Source organism: Enoplosus armatus, chromosome 24 (assembly GCF_043641665.1).
Source record: "Enoplosus armatus isolate fEnoArm2 chromosome 24, fEnoArm2.hap1, whole genome shotgun sequence".
In the NCBI taxonomy this organism is placed as follows: Eukaryota; Metazoa; Chordata; class Actinopteri; order Centrarchiformes; family Enoplosidae; genus Enoplosus; species Enoplosus armatus.
Window position 1 is genome coordinate 2,292,724 of NC_092203.1, and position 19,489 is coordinate 2,312,212.

General features: G+C 45.3%; 4 protein-coding genes across 6 annotated transcripts; 1 reads left to right on the forward strand and 3 right to left on the reverse strand.

Moving 5' to 3' along the window:
* Positions 1-525: 525 nt before the first annotated feature.
* dzip1 (DAZ interacting zinc finger protein 1) lies at positions 526-10,973 on the forward strand. Its single transcript, XM_070930414.1, has 18 exons — positions 526-568; positions 1,211-1,366; positions 1,584-2,183; positions 4,241-4,325; positions 4,539-4,654; positions 4,807-4,965; positions 5,099-5,236; positions 5,316-5,378; positions 5,488-5,616; positions 6,531-6,579; positions 6,674-6,724; positions 7,411-7,586; positions 7,699-7,903; positions 8,115-8,289; positions 8,651-9,030; positions 9,867-9,988; positions 10,117-10,276; positions 10,396-10,973. The coding sequence occupies exons 2-18, from the start codon at positions 1,364-1,366 to the stop codon at positions 10,503-10,505; spliced, it is 2,721 nt and encodes a 906-aa protein (XP_070786515.1). The 5' UTR covers positions 526-568; positions 1,211-1,363; the 3' UTR covers positions 10,506-10,973.
* Positions 10,971-14,161, reverse strand: cldn10d (claudin 10d). 2 transcript variants are annotated; one of them, XM_070930416.1, is made up of 5 exons: positions 13,846-14,161; positions 12,931-13,092; positions 12,772-12,853; positions 12,579-12,686; positions 10,971-12,418 (listed from the first exon to the last, which is right to left on the reverse strand). In XM_070930416.1, the coding sequence occupies exons 1-5, from the start codon at positions 14,075-14,077 to the stop codon at positions 12,232-12,234; spliced, it is 771 nt and encodes a 256-aa protein (XP_070786517.1). In that variant the 5' UTR covers positions 14,078-14,161; the 3' UTR covers positions 10,971-12,231. The 2 variants fall into 2 exon arrangements, with proteins under 2 accessions (XP_070786517.1, XP_070786516.1); XM_070930415.1 differs by having other exon boundaries at positions 10,971-12,421.
* Positions 14,162-14,863: 702 nt separating this feature from the next.
* LOC139306714 (claudin-10-like) lies at positions 14,864-16,708 on the reverse strand. Of its 2 annotated transcripts, none has more exons than XM_070930664.1 (6): positions 16,308-16,708; positions 15,972-16,111; positions 15,676-15,837; positions 15,458-15,545; positions 15,275-15,382; positions 14,864-15,126 (listed from the first exon to the last, which is right to left on the reverse strand). In XM_070930664.1, the coding sequence occupies exons 1-6, from the start codon at positions 16,397-16,399 to the stop codon at positions 15,003-15,005; spliced, it is 714 nt and encodes a 237-aa protein (XP_070786765.1). In that variant the 5' UTR covers positions 16,400-16,708; the 3' UTR covers positions 14,864-15,002. The 2 variants fall into 2 exon arrangements, with proteins under 2 accessions (XP_070786765.1, XP_070786764.1); XM_070930663.1 differs by having other exon boundaries at positions 14,864-15,129.
* A 163-nt stretch (positions 16,709-16,871) lies between these two features.
* cldn10e (claudin 10e) lies at positions 16,872-19,286 on the reverse strand. The gene is made up of 5 exons (XM_070930662.1): positions 18,885-19,286; positions 18,642-18,803; positions 18,233-18,314; positions 18,006-18,119; positions 16,872-17,360 (listed from the first exon to the last, which is right to left on the reverse strand). Exons 1-5 carry the CDS (start codon positions 19,114-19,116, stop codon positions 16,967-16,969), a joined length of 984 nt encoding a protein of 327 aa, XP_070786763.1. The 5' UTR covers positions 19,117-19,286; the 3' UTR covers positions 16,872-16,966.
* Positions 19,287-19,489: the final 203 nt, after the last annotated feature.

Here is a 19,489-nt window from a genome sequence, read left to right on the forward strand (position 1 = left end):
TGATAAAAAACAGATTTTATTGTACTGCATAAAAGGCATAACATACAATGAATGCAAATTATAGACACAAATATCACGATATTTGCAAAAGTACAAATGACATATGACAGATTTGAAAAATGATAAGACATGGGAAAACTATGTATTTAGCAGAACAGAAATGTGTATATATCAGTTACATGGCTATGAATTGAGCTGTAAAAACTATTTTTTAGAGGTATTTAAAAATAACATCCAGATTTTTACTGTTTTGGATGTGCCAGATTGAACCAAGATCGATTCCTTTTCATTTGCAGTAATTTGCCAGGACCCCTACCTAAAAAGGTGTTCTTTAAATTTAGTTTACACATTCAGTCTGTTCGTTGCCCCTCGTCAACCTTTTATTTTGAAAGTAAATACGGGAAGTTGGGGTATTTATTGTCGTTAGCTTCATGGCGCTCTTTTTTTTTTCCTCTGATCAGGGATTTAGGAATGTGGAGACCAGCAGCTACGTCACCCTCAAATCGCCTGGGGTCCCGTCGGCAGAAAACTTTTCCAAAGGCTATGAATTAGTGAAACGAACCCTCTGGTAAGTTGTTTTAATGGCGTCCTGCAATATATAGCTACCTCAACATTTAATAGTCACAACTGTTGGTGATGTGCAATACTGTTATACGTTGTTTAAAGTTTTGCCCAACACGTTCAACGACTAAAAAAATGTCCGTTAGCTAGCCACGCAGAAAAAAAAGCAGAGGTTTGAAAGACGTGAGCCACCATAGTTACGATGGTGTGACGTTAGAGAAAAGCTTCCATTCCTGTGAAATGTCTTCTAACAAGTTTAACCGTTGCTCAGACAAGTTCAAGCATGTGTGCCATTGTTCAGGTTGAGGTCAAGCAAAGGGATAAGAAAAAAAAAAAAAGCCTGCCCCGACATGAAATGATTGTTTCGGAAACGTGATGCCAGTAAGAGATTAGCGGTATTTGCTGTTAGCAAGGGAACCCTTTTCGCTAAACCTCCTCGTGCCCATTTGCAGGTAACGTTAGGTTGCATTTTACGTGTTTTTTTTTCACGCTGTTGAAGTCGAGCGAGGGGAGATTTGTATCCTTAAAAAAAAAAAAAGCTTTGAGACGCATTGCTGTCGTCCCCGCAGGACAGAGCTCGCCTGCCGCACACTGTGGGGAAACATTTGCTGATTGCCTGCAGTGTTTTGATAACATTTCTTCCCCGTAGGGAACGCTAGTCTCTGTCTCCATGGTAACGCGGCGGACGCCCAGCCTCGCCGTTGTCGTGTTGAGCTGCCTGTGTTGTTAAACGGGGGCGGAACCGGAGAGGAACGACGGCTCCTCGATTTCTTTCTCCCCGTGAAGGCAGCACCAGTCGAAGATGGTAAGGAGAGCACGGCTGCGTCAGGACAGCAGCAGCGTTAGAGGTAGACGGAGAGGGAATCTGTGCTCTGCTGGTTTACCTCGCCAAAGCAGATGCTGCCGGCTTCCCCCCCCCCCCCCTTTCACTCTCTCTTCCTGTGATTGTGGGGTGCATATAGGATGCTAATTGGTTAGCTTAAATGAGTATTTTAAAATCTCCCTTTGCTCTTTTGTTTCAGCCATTTCACGACGGAGCCTACTACCCCTACACCAGTGACACCCAGGGGACCCACTCGTCAGCAGGGATCCCATCCCTCCTGAATTCCCCGCTCAGCCAGCCATCTGCAAACGGCAACTCTGTACCTGCACCAGGCATGACTCCATCCAGTGGAGCCTCCGCCGTCCTCCCCTTCAAGTTCCGCCCGCGCAGAGAGAGCGTGGACTGGCGGCGGATTAACGCCGTGGACATAGACCTGGTGGTGAGCCAGCTGGATGTTGATGCCCTTCAGGAGCACATCAGCACAGTGACCTTCTGCAGCCTGGACGGGGAGCGGTGCCAGCGCTGCCAGAGCCCAGTGGACCCGGCCCTGGTCAAGCTCCTGCAGCTGGCCCAGCTCACAGTGGAGTGGCTCCTCCACTGCCAGGAGTTTCTCGCCCTCAACCTGCGCACGGCGGAGGAGAGGCTGGCGACCGCCGGCAGAGAGCGCGAGCAGCTGCTGGTTCAGCAGAGGAAGCAGGAGGAGAGGGTGAAGGCGCTGACCACCGAGCTCAAGCAGAGGAAGAAGGTTATTCGCACCCAGCAGTCCCTGCTCACGCCACGAATCATCAGCAGCCAGAAGGTACTGCTGACATGCTAAACGCTCACTCTGGGGAGTATCGGTTACCATTTGCATTTGACATGTGTATGGCAAACAGACAGCTAGCTCCCTTACCCTCTACCCCTTTCGCTCCTCCTCCTCAGGGCCCCCTCTCTGTCATTGTTCCCGAGATCTATTCACAGCTCTGGCTTTGTGCGCTTCGCATCAGGGTTTAGAGGGAAAAAAAAGAGAAATATCAGAAGGCTCTTATAAGAGCCTGACAACATTTTGGTCCTGAAATCGGTTGTTATGTACTGTGAAACCTGCCATGGCTGCGTTGTTGTGGTATGGTTATAATAAGCTTTGTTTTCAGACTGGAAGAATAGGATTTAGAGCTGCAGAACAGATGGTGTCATTTGGTGGCAATTAGCTTTTTTTTAATCCACTTACAAAACGTTGACAAGAGCAGTAATCAAGATGACTGGCTGACTTCCACCTCCCCCACCCTCTTATACACATGTCCTTGTAGAGTGTTTCGTCCTTTTCTGGTGTTGTTATTTGTGATTTGTATATATATATATATACATTTATATATATTAGATCCTGTTGGTTTATCTGTTTCCCTGTAATTTCCCTGCAAATATAGTCTGTTACCATTAGGTTATTTATAGCACAAATCAAAAATCTCCTTGTGTTCTCCAAGTGTACAGCCACCACTGACCCGGCCAAGCGGTTGCCAAGGCAACTGATATAGTGTGTCATGACAGCATGTGGTTGCTAGGTGTGCGCTGGAAGCTCAGTTAACAGAGGTGGCTCAATAATTGATAGAGAGTGCATGTGTCCTCTGAGGACCTTTGGCATTTGCGACTTGTCATAATGTCCACATTTCTCCCAAAAAAACACACAGGGCTCTCTTTGAAGGCTAATTTAATTTCACACCCAGTTACCACAGTTATTCCAAACCCTAATGTAATTACATCACTCATAGACCTCCTCATTGTAGCGGCACACCTCTCCGCGGCTGCCTTTTGAGTCTTTGCTGCCATATGGTGTGACAAGATATCAGTAGCAGCAGGTTTAACGTTGAATGAAGTCACGGCCACAATGAGCGGCGGAGTTAAATGTAGCATGTGATGCGTGTGTGTGTTTGTGTGTAGAGCAGAGACAGCTATCTATTCTCGCGTTAGTGAGCCAGAGTGTGGTGACGCCTGCCGCGGGGAACAAATCAACATCACTCACGCTATCTGCCTGTTTGGAAACACATGCCTGAACTCAGCGGATCGCTCCTGTTTGGAGCGCAGTCAACGTCTTTATCAGAATCAGAATCAGAAATACTTTATTGATCCCCGGGGGGAAATTGTACAATGCTGACCTGGGCCTTGTCCGAAACCTTATTCGCTCATTCACCACTTCCTATATAATAAAAATATAATTAGTAGTAAGCACTCTTACAAATTATGTGTACACACTGAGAAATCAGACCAAAAAAGATAAAATGGCACACAGTACATATAGTGCCCTATATATTAGAGATGAAACAAGTAATCGATTAGCCAATCGTCGGGGGGGAAAAAATCTATTTTACGAAAGACAATCGTCTTCACCAATTTGACAACACATGCGCATTATAACACATGGATAGCAAATATAGAAAACACAACCAGCTTAAGAAACAAGAAACAATACACAGTCAAGTTTGTGCTCTCGGTTTTGTTTTCTGTATTTGCAGCGAATAGCGTTGCGCTGCATGTGTGTTGTCAGGTTGATGAATGTGTTTCTCAGTTTGTGTGAAGTGGTGTTTTATTCTAAATGTTGCGCGCATGTGTTGTTGAATTGGTGGAGGTGTTTTCTTCATCTGCTTGTGTTTGGTCTATTTGCGTGGGTTTTCCGAAGCCGCAGTGTGTTGAGCCCTCGAGGCCGTTGTAAAATAGGGAGTGATTTCAGACACAGCCCTGATTTGTGTGATTGCCTATTGATTTGCGAACCGGTTATTGAAGTATAATAAGAGTGAAACATATATTGTGTGTACTATATAATGTTTTGATGCCAACAAGCAGCAGGTGATATATTAATACTTGTGTGTTGTTTCTGTCTTTCAGTGTCCACAGTGTGACAAGTCCTTCCTCAATTCCTCCTTTCTCCAGAATCACATACAGCGCCGCCACCCTGACGAGTACGAGATCCGTAAGTCAACCAGTCAGAAAGGTTTGCTGAGCAGTTTAGAGAGAGAGAGTATGATAGTACATGAGCTACAGGTAGGAGTCAGATAGGAAGACGCATGAAACAATTTAAGGTTGGATTTAAGGAGTCTCGTGAAGATGTATTTGGTGGTGAACTATGAAACATCCCCCTCATATTGTCGTGTTACATACAGTATGTTTGTTGACTTCCTTCCAGAGTTGCGGTCAGACAGTGAGAAGAAATCTCAGATTGAAAGCCTCAAATTGGAGATCAGCAGTCTGAAGGAGCAGATTGTTCAGCAGCAGCAGGTCTTGCAAGTCAAAACAGCTCAGGTAGGAAAACCAGAGCATTGTGATAGAGCTGTGAGCAACTGCAAATTTATTGGGTGCTATTTTGAGTGATTTCTAAAGCAAAAATGCAAAACTATTTCTTGTTCCAGCTGCTCAAATGTGTTTTTTTTTTTAAATGTTTGTTGTGATTCCAGGAAAAAGAGCAGCAGTCCACGCACAGAGACCTGCTGAGAGAACTGGACCGTTTTAAGGCTGAGGAGATGGCGCGCATGGACAGAAAGATAGAAGACAGCAGGGACGGCATGCGCAGGGAGATGGAATTCCTTTACACCCGAAATATTCAGGCTCTCAATGTATGAAAAGGATACTTTTATAATCCCTTCAGTAGCTTCTTGATAGTGTTTATTTCCATTACATTCCTTTGGCCTTCAGGATATCTCATACTCTTACCTTCTTTTACTATTTCACACATATTTTCATTCACAGGAAGCAAATCAGAATCAGACAGCCAAGCATGAAAAATCAGCCAGCCCTGTTCACTCGCAGCCAGAGAGAGATCTGGACAACTACAAAGAGATGCAGATACAAGCCATCCAAAAGCTGGAACACCAACTGAAGAAACAGGTCAGTGCAGAGGGCAGACATTGTTTTAAGACCTGGAAGTGAATTAAGTTATTTTGACGACAAAAATATTCTCTTTTAGGATAAAAAGTGGGAATCCAGGCTGCAGGAAATAAAGGCTCAACACGAGTCTGAAAAGAATCAGGTTTGTTGTAATTATCACGCCATTAAAGCATTTAAAGGTTAAATATGTAACAAGCTTTTGTTAGAAATCAGCCAGCTGGAAAATGCATCCTCTCCCTGTGGTCCTCCAGTTGCTGAACGAGCTGAGCAGAATGCAGTCGTCTGTGTCTGAGAACCAGGAGCGCAGCCAGAGGCTGCAGCAGGACATGGGGAGGAGGCTGCAGGAGAAGGAGCAAACCATCAAGGCTCAGAGGGAGCAGGTTAGCACTGATTCACACTCACACAACCATCACCGCCCACTGCGATTATGTCGGGAGAGGAAGTGAGGCGGAGGGTCAGCCCTTGTTCAGGATATCCTGTATTTGCTACACGGGCTCGGATTGTGTTGTATTGCGATATGATGATACTGTACATTTGACAGCAGCCACAGTGCACGGGAAGCTTTGCTTGGAATAGCTCCACTTTTGCCACTGAAGATACAAGATTAAGTGGCTGAAAACGTAACAGTATGTTGATTGACGTGCATCTCATTGCATTTGCATTTAAAGTTAAAATCCTTACGATTTCAGTTCTGGTTGATTGGCAACTCCCGTGGTTAGTAGTGGTGACAACAAGTGCGTTTTAATACTACATGCCCCAGAATTCCCTGCTTGAGCTGTCAGAAATACAACAGAAGAGCAGCTAGTGTATCTGTTTACAGTGCAATGAGTATGTAATTCAAATCAACTGTACATTGAGGACATGCAGAGGGGCACATAAATCACCAGTTGAATGCTATTAATGTGATGCAGTAGGAAATGTTGGGTTAGCATTAGCATTAACTTCATACAGCTGTAGGAGGGTGAACAGTAAACAGTGAGGCTGATATCATTGAGATGAAACGGTAACACTGGATTACATGCTGCATCGTTTCCTGGTGCATAGGTAGTAAATATGAATGGCGGACCCCACCACTTCCAATAACAACTATTATATAGACAGGTAATTACAGAATGTATCCACAATACATTGAACGGCTATTGCTGAAAAATGCAAACCATAAATACCAAAAATGGGGTTTAATTTCATGAAAATCTTAAAGATTATAAATTAGAGCGAGATTAGAGATTATTCAACCTTTTTTATGCATGATCATGAGGTATAATAAGTGAATATGTACTTTTTTATTTTACAGATAAGGAATATTTCCTCACATCCACCCACCAAAATAGTGGAAGTACCAGGTATGGGTTCAGTTACTTTTTCCATTAGAAAGGTTTTTCACTGCACGTATGATCCTAATACATGGTGTTAGTCATGGTGTTCTCTCTTTTTCAGTCATCGTCAGTGCAGCAGCTCCGGAGCCTAAACCAAAGAGAGTTGTACTCGGTAAGTTAGTAGAAGCCAGCGGTCATTAGAATTAGAAAAATTAGAATATAAAAAACATCGTCACCCCCAGAGAGGCTGAGCATGTGCTTTCGTGCATGAAGGATTTATATAAAAACTTAGCACCCCCCCCCCCCCCCTCCATCTCTTTTAACGCATATTTTATGCCTTTGACCTCATTTGCTGTCTAATTAGAGGAGCCAGTCTCTGCTCCTAAGCTGGATCCTATACAGGAGCTGTCAGAAGAGGAGAAAGGTAAAACGGACAGTGAAGCCAACAGAGCCGGCCGACTGCATGCTGTCTGCATGGATGCATCAGTCTGTTGTGGGCAGCCTTTTCCTTGAAAGGCATGACCTTAGTACGAGAAAGCTTTTGGGGGAAAAAGCTCCCGATCTTTGATGTTCTGTGACGCCTGCCACGTCAGTACTGCCGATCATTGCGTCCATCCGTCATCTCGTTGCCTTGTATGTGGCAAATAAACGTGTAGACATTCTCCTCTTCTGCCTGCCCCGTTGCAGTCACATCCATCTATCCGACTGAACCTTTGTCATGGAGCTTGCAGTGAGAATTGGCAAATGCATGCTCATTTTTTTTTTCCTTCTCCGTTTTGCCTCAGCCGCCTGTAATTGAAGTCTGATTGTCCATAAATGACTGATAAAGTGAGATGTTTGTTTGTTTGTTTTTTACAGATTCAAGCAGCATCTCTGAGAGGAGGCCAGTGGAGAAGAAGCCCGAGCCTGTACCAGAGAGGAAGCAGAGGGCGACCAACAGTGCTCTGAAAAGGAACACCAACATCAAAAGAGATATGCGGCCAGAGCTCGAGCAGGCTGTGATAAAGAAGCTGGAGAACCTGGGAGTCAAGCCTGTAAGTTCACACTTTTAAGTAGGGTTGGAAGCTTAAGGAGTATTGTACCACACACAGCCTGAAATGTTCTTTTACTTCAACATTGCTCGTAATTTCCTCGACCTCCTCTCAGGATCAGAGTGGTCTGAAGAACAAAGAGTTCAGTTCCATCATGGCCAAGGTGCATTCAAAGCGGGAGAGCGTCGCAAAGGGGATGCCTGACTTCTGGCGCCACCGGGAGGAGATAGCCGGCGCTGCAGAGCAGAAGCTGGGCGCTCAGAGGAGAGGCAGCGACCCTGCTCCTGAGTCACAGGCCAGATCCAGACAATCAGTTCAAGGTGAGTCATGAAAAAGCCTCTTGGCACAGGAGATACTGTACTATTGTCTTAAGAGCTTGTAATAGGTTTTGACAGTGTGTGCATCCAACACTGTCAGTCTAATCTGTGAGAGCTTGTTTGCCGCCACATAAGCTGATTTAAGCTCTGACACACAGTCAGTAACTGATCCACTAATTGTGTTTTAAATTAACCCGTTGTCATCCGCGTGCAGTGTTGCAGATCCGGCCTCGATCCAGCAGCCTGCCCTCCAGAGCCACCCAGGTGATGTCTGGACCTGCCATCAAACAGCCCAAGACCCCCCAGCCGGCGCCAAGGACCAGGACCACCACCCAACCTAAGACATCCACACCCAACACCAAGAGCTCCCTGAGGACCTTCACACCCAAGTAAAGAAAAAACTGTGTATAAGATTAAATGGTTTCCTGTAGTTCTTCATAAATGTCTAACTGGTAAATGACCAGTGACCAATACGTTACATACCCTAAAGATGCAACCAGACCACAACACAATCACCCAAAACCACCGTCAGAGTATTGAGTACTGCAACACTCAAATGTAAAATTTAACTTGAATGATAAATGTGTACAGATAACACATGTGGCCATGTGCTGGTTATGAATTAGGTCTGACAAAATCTTAGTCAGTATGACCTCAGCTGCCTCCTCTTTGTGTTTTATGTGGCTTTAAGGAAAACAAAAAGGTTGAACATTGAATGATAAGTATAAAGCTGTTTCTGTGGTTCTTGAGGACCCCTCCTTTCAGTTCAGATGAGGAATCCGAAGAAGAGGAGACCGATATGGAGGAGGAACAGGTCCAAAAACACCACAGGGGCAAGTCACCGCAGACCAGACTAAGCCAGGCGACCCCGGTCCAAATCAGAGCAAGCAAAGCCAGTCCAGTCCAGGCCAGGCAGGCTCCGGCCATGCACTCATTCTCTTCCAACCCCCAGCAGGCCAGGGGGCCAGTGGGCGGTGTGACCAGGACAGCAGTCACAAAGATGGAGAGCGATGATGAGGAGGACGACGACGAGTGGTCAGAGGTCAGCGAGCTGCAGGAGATTGACCCAAGACAACTCCAGAGTCACAAAGACCAGAACGGCAACGTGGATAAGAGGAACTTTGGTAAAGGTAAGTTGTCCATTATCCAAACTGCCTGCTCATACATTTAAATACTTTGGCTCTAGTCAGTCATAAAAATCATAAAATGGGTACATTTGATAATAGTGAAATGGTATGTTTGTCCTTGTAAATATAGACCTGTAGATTACCTGTAGATTTTAGAGTAGATCTTTTCATAGGTCAGGTAAATCCTGTATATATTGTGTATATATGGATAATAACAATGTACTGTATGAAAAGACAATTGAAAACAACGTGACAGTGTGAAAGGGGTCGATCGTAGTGATGACTCCACAGATAATTATGACCTGAATCTGCAGCTCCCCTCAGCTTTACAGAGCTTTATAGCAACTTTCAGCTCATTGTTTTGCCGTCCGGCTGTAACTTCACTGTTTTGGTTCACGCTCACTCCTCTTATGGGGTTGCTTTTGGCCGCAGCAGGCAAAAAGCTAAAAAAAAAAATCCCACAATATCAGCAAAAGGGGGCAACACAACTAAATCTAAACTGGAGTTTAGATTGGAAACTATTATATAAAACAGGAAATGACAGACGGGCTATTTGTAACATCAAGGTTAACAACACTGGAATCCACAAGTTCACTGGAAGATAAAAAGTCTGGGAGAGGAATCAGAGGCTCTGCAGCCTTTTCCAATGACAACCGTACGGGAGACCAGTATCACATTTTGTTAGAATATAAGAACGTAGGCTTATTGAATAAGAGGGAAAAGTATTTGCTAAACTACTACTTAAACCCTCAATCTATGTTTAGATTCAGTTTATCATCCGTCAAAGTGTATTAATGAAACCACACGAATGTATTTTATGAATTGCCCTTTTCTTTTAGAGAACAAAATCAATGATCTGGCCAGAAAAATGGAGAAGCAGTTTGCAGACAGAGCGGTAAAGAAACCAGCAGGGGGCATCAGCATTTTACCACAGAGGAAGGACGAGGTTCAGGAACTCACGGTGAGATTCACTCCCTTTCATATACAATGTAGTGGCTTACTTGGTATTCTTATGGAGCAAAAGTTAGCCTCAAGCTAGTTGCACTGGATGGTAAAAAGTATGAATAATGTTTCTGTCTGTGGTGACAGTACACAGATCTGGAGGAGAGCAGTGAGTGGTTGGTCTCCTCTTTAGAGGACAGACTGGAAATGCCTAAACCAGCTCAGGGGTCTGGGCCAATGAGGAAGAGCCTGGACTCACCCAGCACCAGCGTCTGGGGAACCTCCACAGGAAAGGCTCCCAAATCAGGTCAGTTTGTCCCCCTTATGATCTTTACAGCAGGATATGCAGAGGAGGAGTGTAAATGTGGTTTTATAATAAGGTGCGTTGATGGTGGTCTCTAAACCCAATTATTTTGTGCCCGGCAGGTCTGACTGAAGCTGGAACCGGAAGCACCCTGAAGAGCAGCCTGTTCTCCCTCAGTGACATCAGTGACTCCGAGGACATTAGCAATAAACACAATAAACACTACAGCTGATCAGGTGATGTAGCTCTACGCCAAGTACAGACACAAAGACCTCAGATCCACAGTCCATACCAAATAGCCATATTTTGTACTGTTATTATATGGGCACTGTAACACAGAGAGAGCAATACTTAACAAAGGGATTTTTGTATAGAAAAGGCCGTCTAATAAATACGTTAGAGATAAATGAGATTATAGCTGTGATGGATTTGTATTTTCAGTCTCACCTTACGCCTTGTGCCAATCTTTGCTTGGCTTAGACCTCTTCTGTGTTCAACTTGAAATAGATTCGGTTTTGTATAATATGTGAACTACAACCCGCACTCCAAATGAGACACTGTTTGCAGTTTGTGTAAAATTGTGTACATCAAATTTTATAACGCCTTCATGCGTCAAATGGAGCAATGAGATGTGATTTTTGTATAGAAAATATTTATACAAGCAATAAAAGATTTTCTTTGTGGAATACATACAATATCCAAACAACTGATTTATTATTACGAATTTGCCACTTCATCATTTTCGATACACGATTCTGATCTTCAAGATGATTCAAGCCTTCATAAAGTCTGCAGACTGTTAATGCCCCCACCACTTATTAAATGAATATTAACTGTCATCGGTCAACGGAAAATCCTCCATGTCAGTGCTTCATTCTCACTCGCTAACTCAGCCATGAAGCTGATTTGTAACAGGAGCAACTGTGTTTTTTACGGGGAGCGACAGCTGTGGCAGCTTCCTGTTCTGACGATACCTTCAGTATCACTGGCTCTTGTGCGAGGGCTGCCAGGCCACGATAGGAACAGGGTGCTGCCACAGAAAAGAATGGTTTCTATTTCAAATGTGTTTATGTCTAAAGGTACACCTGAGCATGTCTCGGCTTCATCAGGGTGGTGTCTGAGGTTGACCACTGATCAGTCACGGGCCATACCTGGTGTACGTGTCTGGCTTGGAGTGCCATCTTCTGGCGACTGAGAAGAAGTTCAGCTGCGGAGGACATATCTACCGATATCTGTATCTGAAGCCACACTGAAAAAGAATGCAAACTTGTTTGAAAAGAGAACCTGAAAGGGAGGCTGAACTAACTTTGTCTGTTTTTCTGAAGGCATTCTTTATTGTAACATTTACACAAAAAATAATTAAATTCATATGAACCCGAAAAGCCAAGAGTAATGTTCAAAAGCTTGCACACAATGGCACAACACGCAACTACACAAACTTGGTTCAGCCATCCACATACAGGTGGAGAACTCAAAGAATCGTAGGACATAAAAGAGATCTATCCAGTTGCTGCACATTTCATGGAAATGAAACAACCAGTGTACTTTTTTTCAATATGTATTTAAATATTTAGGAGTTGAGAGGATGTGTTTGTCAAAGAGGGGGCGATATTTAGATTATTTTTGTTCTCAAAGAACAGGAAAGCAATTGGATGTCCAAGGAGGGATGTGTTTATATATTAAGAGGTTGGTTTCTCCACTGACGGGGTCTGAGAGGTTGTTTGTAATATCACATGTCTTGTATTTATGGTCATTTATGTTTCTCTTGTATCCCCGAGGAGTAAATATGGTGTTTTGTAAAAAGGGGTTTTTAAAAGCGTGATGCTTCCAGTCTTTATGCTAAGCTAAGCTAACCTGCTGGCTGTACATAGACAGACACGAGAGTGGTATAGATCTGCGCATCTCATTCTGTATTTTCCCCCAAAGTCACTTCCTCAGCTCAGGGTTCCCCCTCCGGCTCAGACGAAGCTGTCCCTGCTGAAGGTCCGACCCGTCCTCGTTGTGGCTCTGGTTGCTCGGCTCTTCCTGCCTTCGTAAAACAGCGGCGGCGCCAGAGTCACTCGGGACGACGAGGCCGGCAGCATGTAGGTCCGTCTGGTCCGGGCCGTGGCGTAAGTGGCTGGTCTCCGGGGCCTTTTCTGAGAACTGCTGACATATTTGGAACAGGAGAAAACATGGTGAAGTGATTTATCTTCTGCAGTCGCTGTGTTTTGGCTCCGCTGTGGTCCACTATGCATGTAGGCCACGGTCAGAAATATAGAGAGGTTATACTGTTTACGTGAAATATAAGAGGTTTTATATTTACCTTGATGGTAGGCCTTCTTTTCCAGAGAAGTAAGTGAGCACCGTCCCTCCAGAGAGGAGAAGGATGGAGCCTCCCCAGCCAATGAAAACTGCAGCTCCAAGTTCAAATCTGAACGGCAGGTATTGAGATATATCAAGAGTCATGGTTTGCAGGGACGTTGTAATAATGATCACACTGCTTGAAAAGTACTCACTTCTGTTCCCTGAAATGTGGATCCAGGAATTCAGTTATGACTTTGTTGGCCCACCATGAGTAGGTGATCATACCACAGAATCCTAATGGAAAACATACCTTACTGAGTGCACAACAAGTTCAATACTTGTACTACTAAAAATAAATATCTTTTCTCTACCTGAAACCAGGTAGGTGACACCGCCTGCGAAGGTCACCCTGGCATTGGCGATGTCTGATCCACCTATTTTAGTGCATTTCATCCCTACGAGTGTGAGGACGCCTCCGAAGAAGCCAGTGATGACGGCGCAGACAGCGAGCGCTCTGCAGGCGTGTAGGAACGCTGAAAAGAAAGCAGGTAGCGGCATGAGTATGTCAAATGTACCATCAGCACTCTAAGACATTTCTAGGACTGTGCTGTTGTTTCAACAGGCAACCTTCGTCTTTGCAATGCCTTTAACCAAATTCATTAAGGGACTGTATGAAAATTATTAGAGGGAGACAGGGGGAAGGCTTGTAGAGAGGGTAGTCTGGGTTTTTTTTTTTTTGTGGGGGGGGGGGGTCTTTTAACTTCTTCTCATAAAACAATAATAATAATAATTAAAAGATCTAAAAGTTCCACCACAAAGATGGCTTTCGATTTGATATTTGACTTCAGGAAGAAACGCCTCCAACATGCGACTCAAGCATCATGTAATTGAGGGACAGTAAGATATCTGATCTCATACATATCAGGCCAATCAGTTAATTCATTTATTTTAAGTGGTATACCCAGTGGATAATATTGGGTGGGAAATATTCATCAGTAGCCACAGAGCTGCCACCCGCCCCCGGTTCACTTCTTCTGTGGCTGTAATAACTGTCTCCATCCCTGCTCTTTATTCAAAACTAGACTTTTTATTTTATTTTGAAATAGTGGGGCGGAGGCTATATTTGGCGAGGGTCCAAAGAAAATATTGATAATGCTGGGGAGGGTCTTGCTATTTCATAAAATTTAATATACAGGATGCAGCCCCCCTCCTTCATCCCAGTCATTTTTGTACAGTCCCTAAAACTGTTGAATTAAAGCTTAATAAAGTAATTCAGAGTATCCTACCAGGCAGGGCCAGCATGGAAGGATAGTCCTTGCAGTCGGACACCCCCGTGGTGTCTGAGATGCAGTCCCTCCACAGGTTGGAGTAGTAGTTGGAGGTGGTCAGCACGATGCTGCCCACCTCGGAGAACGTCCAGTACTCGGTGGGAAGAGTGGAACACACCAGGATCCAGCCGCACAGGCAGGACACGAAGCAGCCGATCTCCATGTACATCACCACGGTCCTGTACTTCATGGCGAGTGCTGTCCCTCAAGCACAAGCTGGTGGAGGTGCCGATCAAAGTCAAAGTGAAATATAGAGAGTAGCGTCCACGTTTGAGCTGCTCCTCGCCGTGGGAAAGTGGACTGAGCTCTTTGCTGATGCGCGGGTGTCAGCCCAGCAGTGTGGGTGTTTGGCTTCCCTCTCGTCTTATCTGTTAGACAGTTTTGCCAAGTAAGCATCCTTCGCGTTCCCAGCACTCAGGCGGGAAAAGGCAGAGAAGGGATTACGTCTTGCTGGATCACGCCAGCGCTGTGGTTTCCTCCACAGTTGCAAAGTCAACCAAATGTTTATTTTTCCTTCTTTTCTGACCTCATTAAAACCCAAAATGAAGGAAAGTATTGAAGTGGTCATCCATCGCTGAGCCACAAACTGGGCTTGGTGACAAAATTCAGAAATGACCGTAAAGCATTGTCATATATATCATATATATAGATATATATGACTTTTTAGTACTTTTGTTGTTAGAAAACTCTAATAAGAGAAATTCAAATAGGCTTATTTTGATTTTGGGAGAGGTTGTGCAGCATAAAAAAAAATATATATATATATGTATGTATGAAAGTCATGAAGCATCGAGCTGATAAAACAATATTATAATATAAGTTTGTATTTTGAGCTGTTAAAGATGAACCCCAAACAGAACATTCGGGTGAAACTCACAAACAAGCACACCGTGTCATCTTTTGTCAGCTCCTTTATTTTTGGGGTAAAGTTAAAAAAAAAAAAAGAATGGCAGAGGATGGAAACCATTGTGTTTACATTGTTTATTTTTGCACAAGACTCAATAATACAATACATTTGATCTGTCTGACAATCACAGACAGATCAGACATGGCGCTTTTGAATTTCCGATGATGTGCTGCACCTTGAACTGGGCAGTTAACATTCACCTGTCGTGTTACACAACCACAACAGAAGCCATCTTGTACAGAGAAACGCTTTGGGAGGCTTTTGACCTTTTTGACGCTCTCAGCTCTTCCTCCTCCTCTTCCCTCTCTCTGATGGAGGGAACTATGGGATGTCTGCTGCGGAGAGAGTATTGTGTCCAGTCAGAAACAACAACAACATCAACAGTAACTACATGAGTGAGTTGTTACAGCCCTGCGTCTCTTGGAAATAGCAGCTATAGTTTGGGTGAAATGATTCAGTTTCAATGGTGTGTTGACAAACCTGTTTGGGGGGTCAGCTCTGCATGCAGTTGCACAGTGAACTGTACAGCCCAGTAAAATGAGGAAACTCCCCACCAGGCCGAGGTACAGGGGTGGTCCAATTTCATAGCTGAAGAGATAGAAGTTTGAATTGGCTTCTTCTCACATTTACTTATTTATGAGCGTCATTCAAAGAGCATGTTACCTCAGCTTTGACGGATCTGCTTTGCTGTGTAAAAAAGCCGCCGTCACCTTGTTTATGTATAAACAATAACCAGCCACGTCTGACACACCTGCATGAGGGAAAGCCGATGACACATGGGGGATGGGGGGTGGGAAACAAGACGAACCAGTGAGCGGATGTTCTGAGAAGCTGCGTTCGCATCAGCCGAGGCTTTGTAAATGCCAGCAAGTCACACTCACAGCCCGCCAGATGGAAAGCAGATGCTGTTGTTAACGTCCTGTCTTTGCTTCGCCGGCCTCCACCGATGTGCGTGCACTCCATTCCGGAAAATGAGAGCACTGTGCCGATCAAGCCGACGCACAGGCCAATCATCAGGAGCCCCCTGACTGCCTGGATGTACGCTGATAACAGACAAACACACATCTGGGTCACGAATTCATTCATTCATGGCTGAGATCATTTGTGACCGACTTCTGTTTTCGCATTCTGTCAGCGGAATCAAAGGCAATGAGTGATTGTTTGTCAGTGTACCCACATTTGACTGCCCACAGCACCCCAAGGTCCACACAGTTCACCAGAGCTGTGGAGTCTTCATAGCAGTCCTTCCACAGGTCAGACCAGTACCAGGCTGCCACCACTACAGAGGAACCCCCTTGACCCCCCAGCTGGGCCACCCTCAAGTGCGAAAATACAAAACGTGACACAAAATGACAAAGAGTAGTATTACCACAACCACGAGGATCCATTGTGAGTATGTCAGCTAAAAAAAATCACTTGTGACGACGTCTTTTTTTTTTTTTTTTTTTTTTATGATTAAAGCTGAAGTCCTGTTGAAGTGCTTCAGGTGAATTCTCGCTCTTATTTCGCCTACCTCCAGTGGTCCATCGCGAGGGTGCAACCCACAAAGCCCCAGCCCAGTGTGCAGAGCAGCAGGCCCAGGATCTGAGCCGGTCTCCTCCACATCCCTTCACTTTGGTAAATAGAAGAGCCTTCACCAATCGAGCGCAAATAGCCACTGAGATGTTCAGACAGTGCAGCGCTTCATTTTGTGTCGCTGTGTTGTTGAATGTGTCCGCCGTGCTGCATTTGGAGCAGCCTCCTGCCAACAGTGACTTGAACTCAGCTGGAAAAGCAGTAGCCAGTGATGCCAGATGTGAGGGTCTTTAATGCCCCCCTACCTTGTAAAGGAAGTGGTCCACCAGTGGTTGAAGAAAACGAAAGGCAGGAGGGCTTCGCTTCAGATGAAAGCTGTAGGATTGCTGCTGCTCGGTGTGTTTGTGGGAAGGTTTGAATAACAGCAAAGCAGACACTGTTTACTGTCAACCAGACCCGATCAGCCTGGTGGAGTTTTATTCGCTGTCTAAAAGGCCACAGAAAGGCGGACAGCACCTTAACTACAACCTAATAACAACAACAACAACAAGGATTTGTCACACAATCTTTAATACAAAATTTCATACATTGAATAGAAAAGCGTCCCCTGTTAATCTCAGTCATTCACGTTTGTCCCTCACATAATGACTCATGTGTTCAAATGTAAGAGTTCTTGATGAACGGCGTGGTCTCACTCCTTGAACTGCCTGACAGCGACGACACCGTCCGGCTGCTGCTGCTGCTGCTGCTGCTGCCGCCGCTGCTCCTCGACTTGGACAAAGTTGATACGCTGGACGTCGACGAGAGGCCGGACCCCGATCCAGACCTCGACCCCGCAGACCCGGCGGTTCGCCCCGTCTTCGACGACCTCCCTGACCTGGCCGTGCGCCCGGATCGCGAGGAAATGCCGGACACGTCTGAGCGCTCCGACTTGGACGACAGTTCGGACACAGAGGACACTTTGGTCTTGGAGGTGATCTCGGACACTGTGGACAGAGCCGTGGTGGACTTGTTTTGCTCGGGGTCTGGTTGCGGCCGGACGTTGATTACCCTGGAGAGAGAGATCAAATGTAGTCAAACATGGCAAACACAAGCTGGCAGAAATACATGCTCATTGTAACCACTCCATGTGTGCAGGCACGAAGCTGTAGGACTGTAGACATACTGAGGACATGAGTCCAACTAAAGCACCAAAACTCTTTTTATATATTTAGATTTCTCATGTTTTATTTCTTGTGTCAACTATTTCATTATGTTTTTGTCATTTTTTTCTCAGCATGAAATGCAGCTTTAAAGCCCCCTCCACACTTTTTCTTTATAGACTGGATGCAAGAGGAGTATGAGTCGTGGTCAGCACTGGTGTAGAGCTCCTTCTAGTGTTCCAACTGATCCATAGCATGCAGTTTTTTTTTTTCTTTTCCAACACCAGACCTCTGTTAGTTTACACCGATGGCTTTAGGGTTACATCACATGGTGAGAGGGGAGTGTACCCACAATGAACACGTGCACACTCCCACCTTTTAAACCGCTCAGTGCTAACCGAGCCTCAATCGTTTTGGATGATGAGTCATTCCGCTTGAGCACACGTGGGGGGGCGCAGGGGCGGGGGTGCTGGTATTTATTGAGGAAGTGGAGAGTTATTTATTCACTTCCCCCACCTCGACATGTTGCGACAGCAGCATGTGTTAACACTCACGTGTCCTCTCCTCCGCAGAGCGGCGCGCACACCGACCACAGATAGAAGACACCACCGGTCGTGTGAAAGCTCGAGCCGACCCAGCCGAGGAACAGCGGGGTGCCGAGGTCATACCTGTTGGTGTTAAAACAGAGGGGCTGTGATCTTGACATCTAAATATTTATGTTTTATTGAAGCCGCTCTTGCTGAAACAGGTTGAATAGTTACACTGAAGCCCTTTGACTTACTTCAGTCCGTCAAAGTCTGGGCTGAAGTATTCTACGGAGACATACTGTGCATAAACAGCATACCCACATGTGGACAGCAAACCTGAAGAGAGATCATGTTGAGAGAGACGGGAAAAAACATATTTTAAGGATTGCTATTGGTGCTTTCCAAAAACATTTGTAATATGTAATTCGTACCATAGATAAAATAAGATTAAGTCAATTGCAATATTACGCTAGTTTAATGGGGTTCATCTTTTCAGGCTCCAAGCGTCAAACAAATCCATTTCAATTCTGTCACCGTTGCTACATTCTTAAAAAAGTCTAAGTATGAATAAATCACGGTGTGCTCTCCACTGCACACAAACGACTGCACCATTACATACAGACATCTGCTCACTGTCCTCTTATTAAAACTGCATTACATTACCGCTGATTATGTGGCACCATCCGCCGGCGTAGATCTTCTTGTACTTTGACCGGTCTTGTCCCCCAATGTAGGTGCACTCCATGCCCAGCAGACTGAGCACAAACCCCAGCATGCCCAGGGACAGAGCTGCCATCAGCAGGCCTCGCACTATCTGGATGGAGCCTGGAGTCGGACACGAATAGACGTTAATGAGCAGCTGAGACCCCTAGGCTTGTCAGATGAGGTGGAAAATGTGTCACCTACCCTCCACAGACCAGAGCACAGGGTAGTCGTAACAGTTGCTGACAGCGGTTGAGTCTGTAAAGCAGGATCTCCACAGGCTGGACCAGTACCAGGCCACCTTGATGATGGAGGAGCCCCCCATGCCCCCGATGGAGGTGATCTTCCAGCCCTCCATGGCCATGGTGCAGGCCACGAAGATCCAGCCCAATGCTGTCATCAGGAAACCCCAGATCTGGACCACACGAATCTGCATGTCTCACACCTCTTGCAGGTAGGTTGTTTTCTCACGCTCCTACTTTTAGTCCTTGATCACTCATCCACCATCCAATTTTGCTTTGCTTTTCTTTTTGTTGTTGTTGTTGTTTCGACATAAAATGGCCGTCGCTTGCTCATACAGAGGACGGGCACATCCCGAGCTGGACGTCCAAATGGGAGCCGGTGTCAAAGTGGCCTCCGTCTCAGCTGCTCTTCTCAGAGGAAGGAGAGGACGAGTCATCACGGGTACAAATCAGGGGTGTGTTGTTGTTGTTTTCCCGGTATTACTGTACATGTGGGTGAGAGACAGCAGTCACGCAGGTTCCCATGGGCCACAGTTGGATCTCGACTGAGAGTGCTCACCTAAGCAT

What these genes read in the sequence shown, in the direction of transcription:
- LOC139306714 (XM_070930663.1), bottom strand. Translation starts at nt 16,399, where the DNA reads ATGTGGAGGAGACCGGCTCAGATCCTGGGCCTGCTGCTCTGCACACTG. An exon ending in GCAGATCCGTCAAAGCTGAG is followed by an intron (nt 15,383 to 15,457) that starts GTAACATGCTCT and finishes CTATCTCTTCAG; the next exon opens with CTATGAAATTGGACCACCCC. An exon ending in AGAGCTGACCCCCCAAACAG is followed by an intron (nt 15,130 to 15,274) that starts GTTTGTCAACAC and finishes CTCTCTCCGCAG; the next exon opens with CAGACATCCCATAGTTCCCT.
- cldn10d (XM_070930415.1), bottom strand. Translation starts at nt 14,077, where the DNA reads ATGAAGTACAGGACCGTGGTGATGTACATGGAGATCGGCTGCTTCGTG. An exon ending in CCACATTTCAGGGAACAGAA is followed by an intron (nt 12,687 to 12,771) that starts GTGAGTACTTTT and finishes CCTGCCGTTCAG; the next exon opens with ATTTGAACTTGGAGCTGCAG. An exon ending in AAAGAAGGCCTACCATCAAG is followed by an intron (nt 12,422 to 12,578) that starts GTAAATATAAAA and finishes CAAATATGTCAG; the next exon opens with CAGTTCTCAGAAAAGGCCCC.
- dzip1 (XM_070930414.1), top strand. An exon ending in ACCAAAGAGAGTTGTACTCG is followed by an intron (nt 6,725 to 7,410) that starts GTAAGTTAGTAG and finishes TGTTTTTTACAG; the next exon opens with ATTCAAGCAGCATCTCTGAG. An exon ending in TAAGAGGAACTTTGGTAAAG is followed by an intron (nt 9,031 to 9,866) that starts GTAAGTTGTCCA and finishes CTTTTCTTTTAG; the next exon opens with AGAACAAAATCAATGATCTG.
- cldn10e (XM_070930662.1), bottom strand. Translation starts at nt 19,116, where the DNA reads ATGCAGATTCGTGTGGTCCAGATCTGGGGTTTCCTGATGACAGCATTG. An exon ending in ATGGTGCCACATAATCAGCG is followed by an intron (nt 18,315 to 18,641) that starts GTAATGTAATGC and finishes ATCTCTCTTCAG; the next exon opens with GTTTGCTGTCCACATGTGGG. An exon ending in CCAGACTTTGACGGACTGAA is followed by an intron (nt 18,120 to 18,232) that starts GTAAGTCAAAGG and finishes TAACACCAACAG; the next exon opens with GTATGACCTCGGCACCCCGC.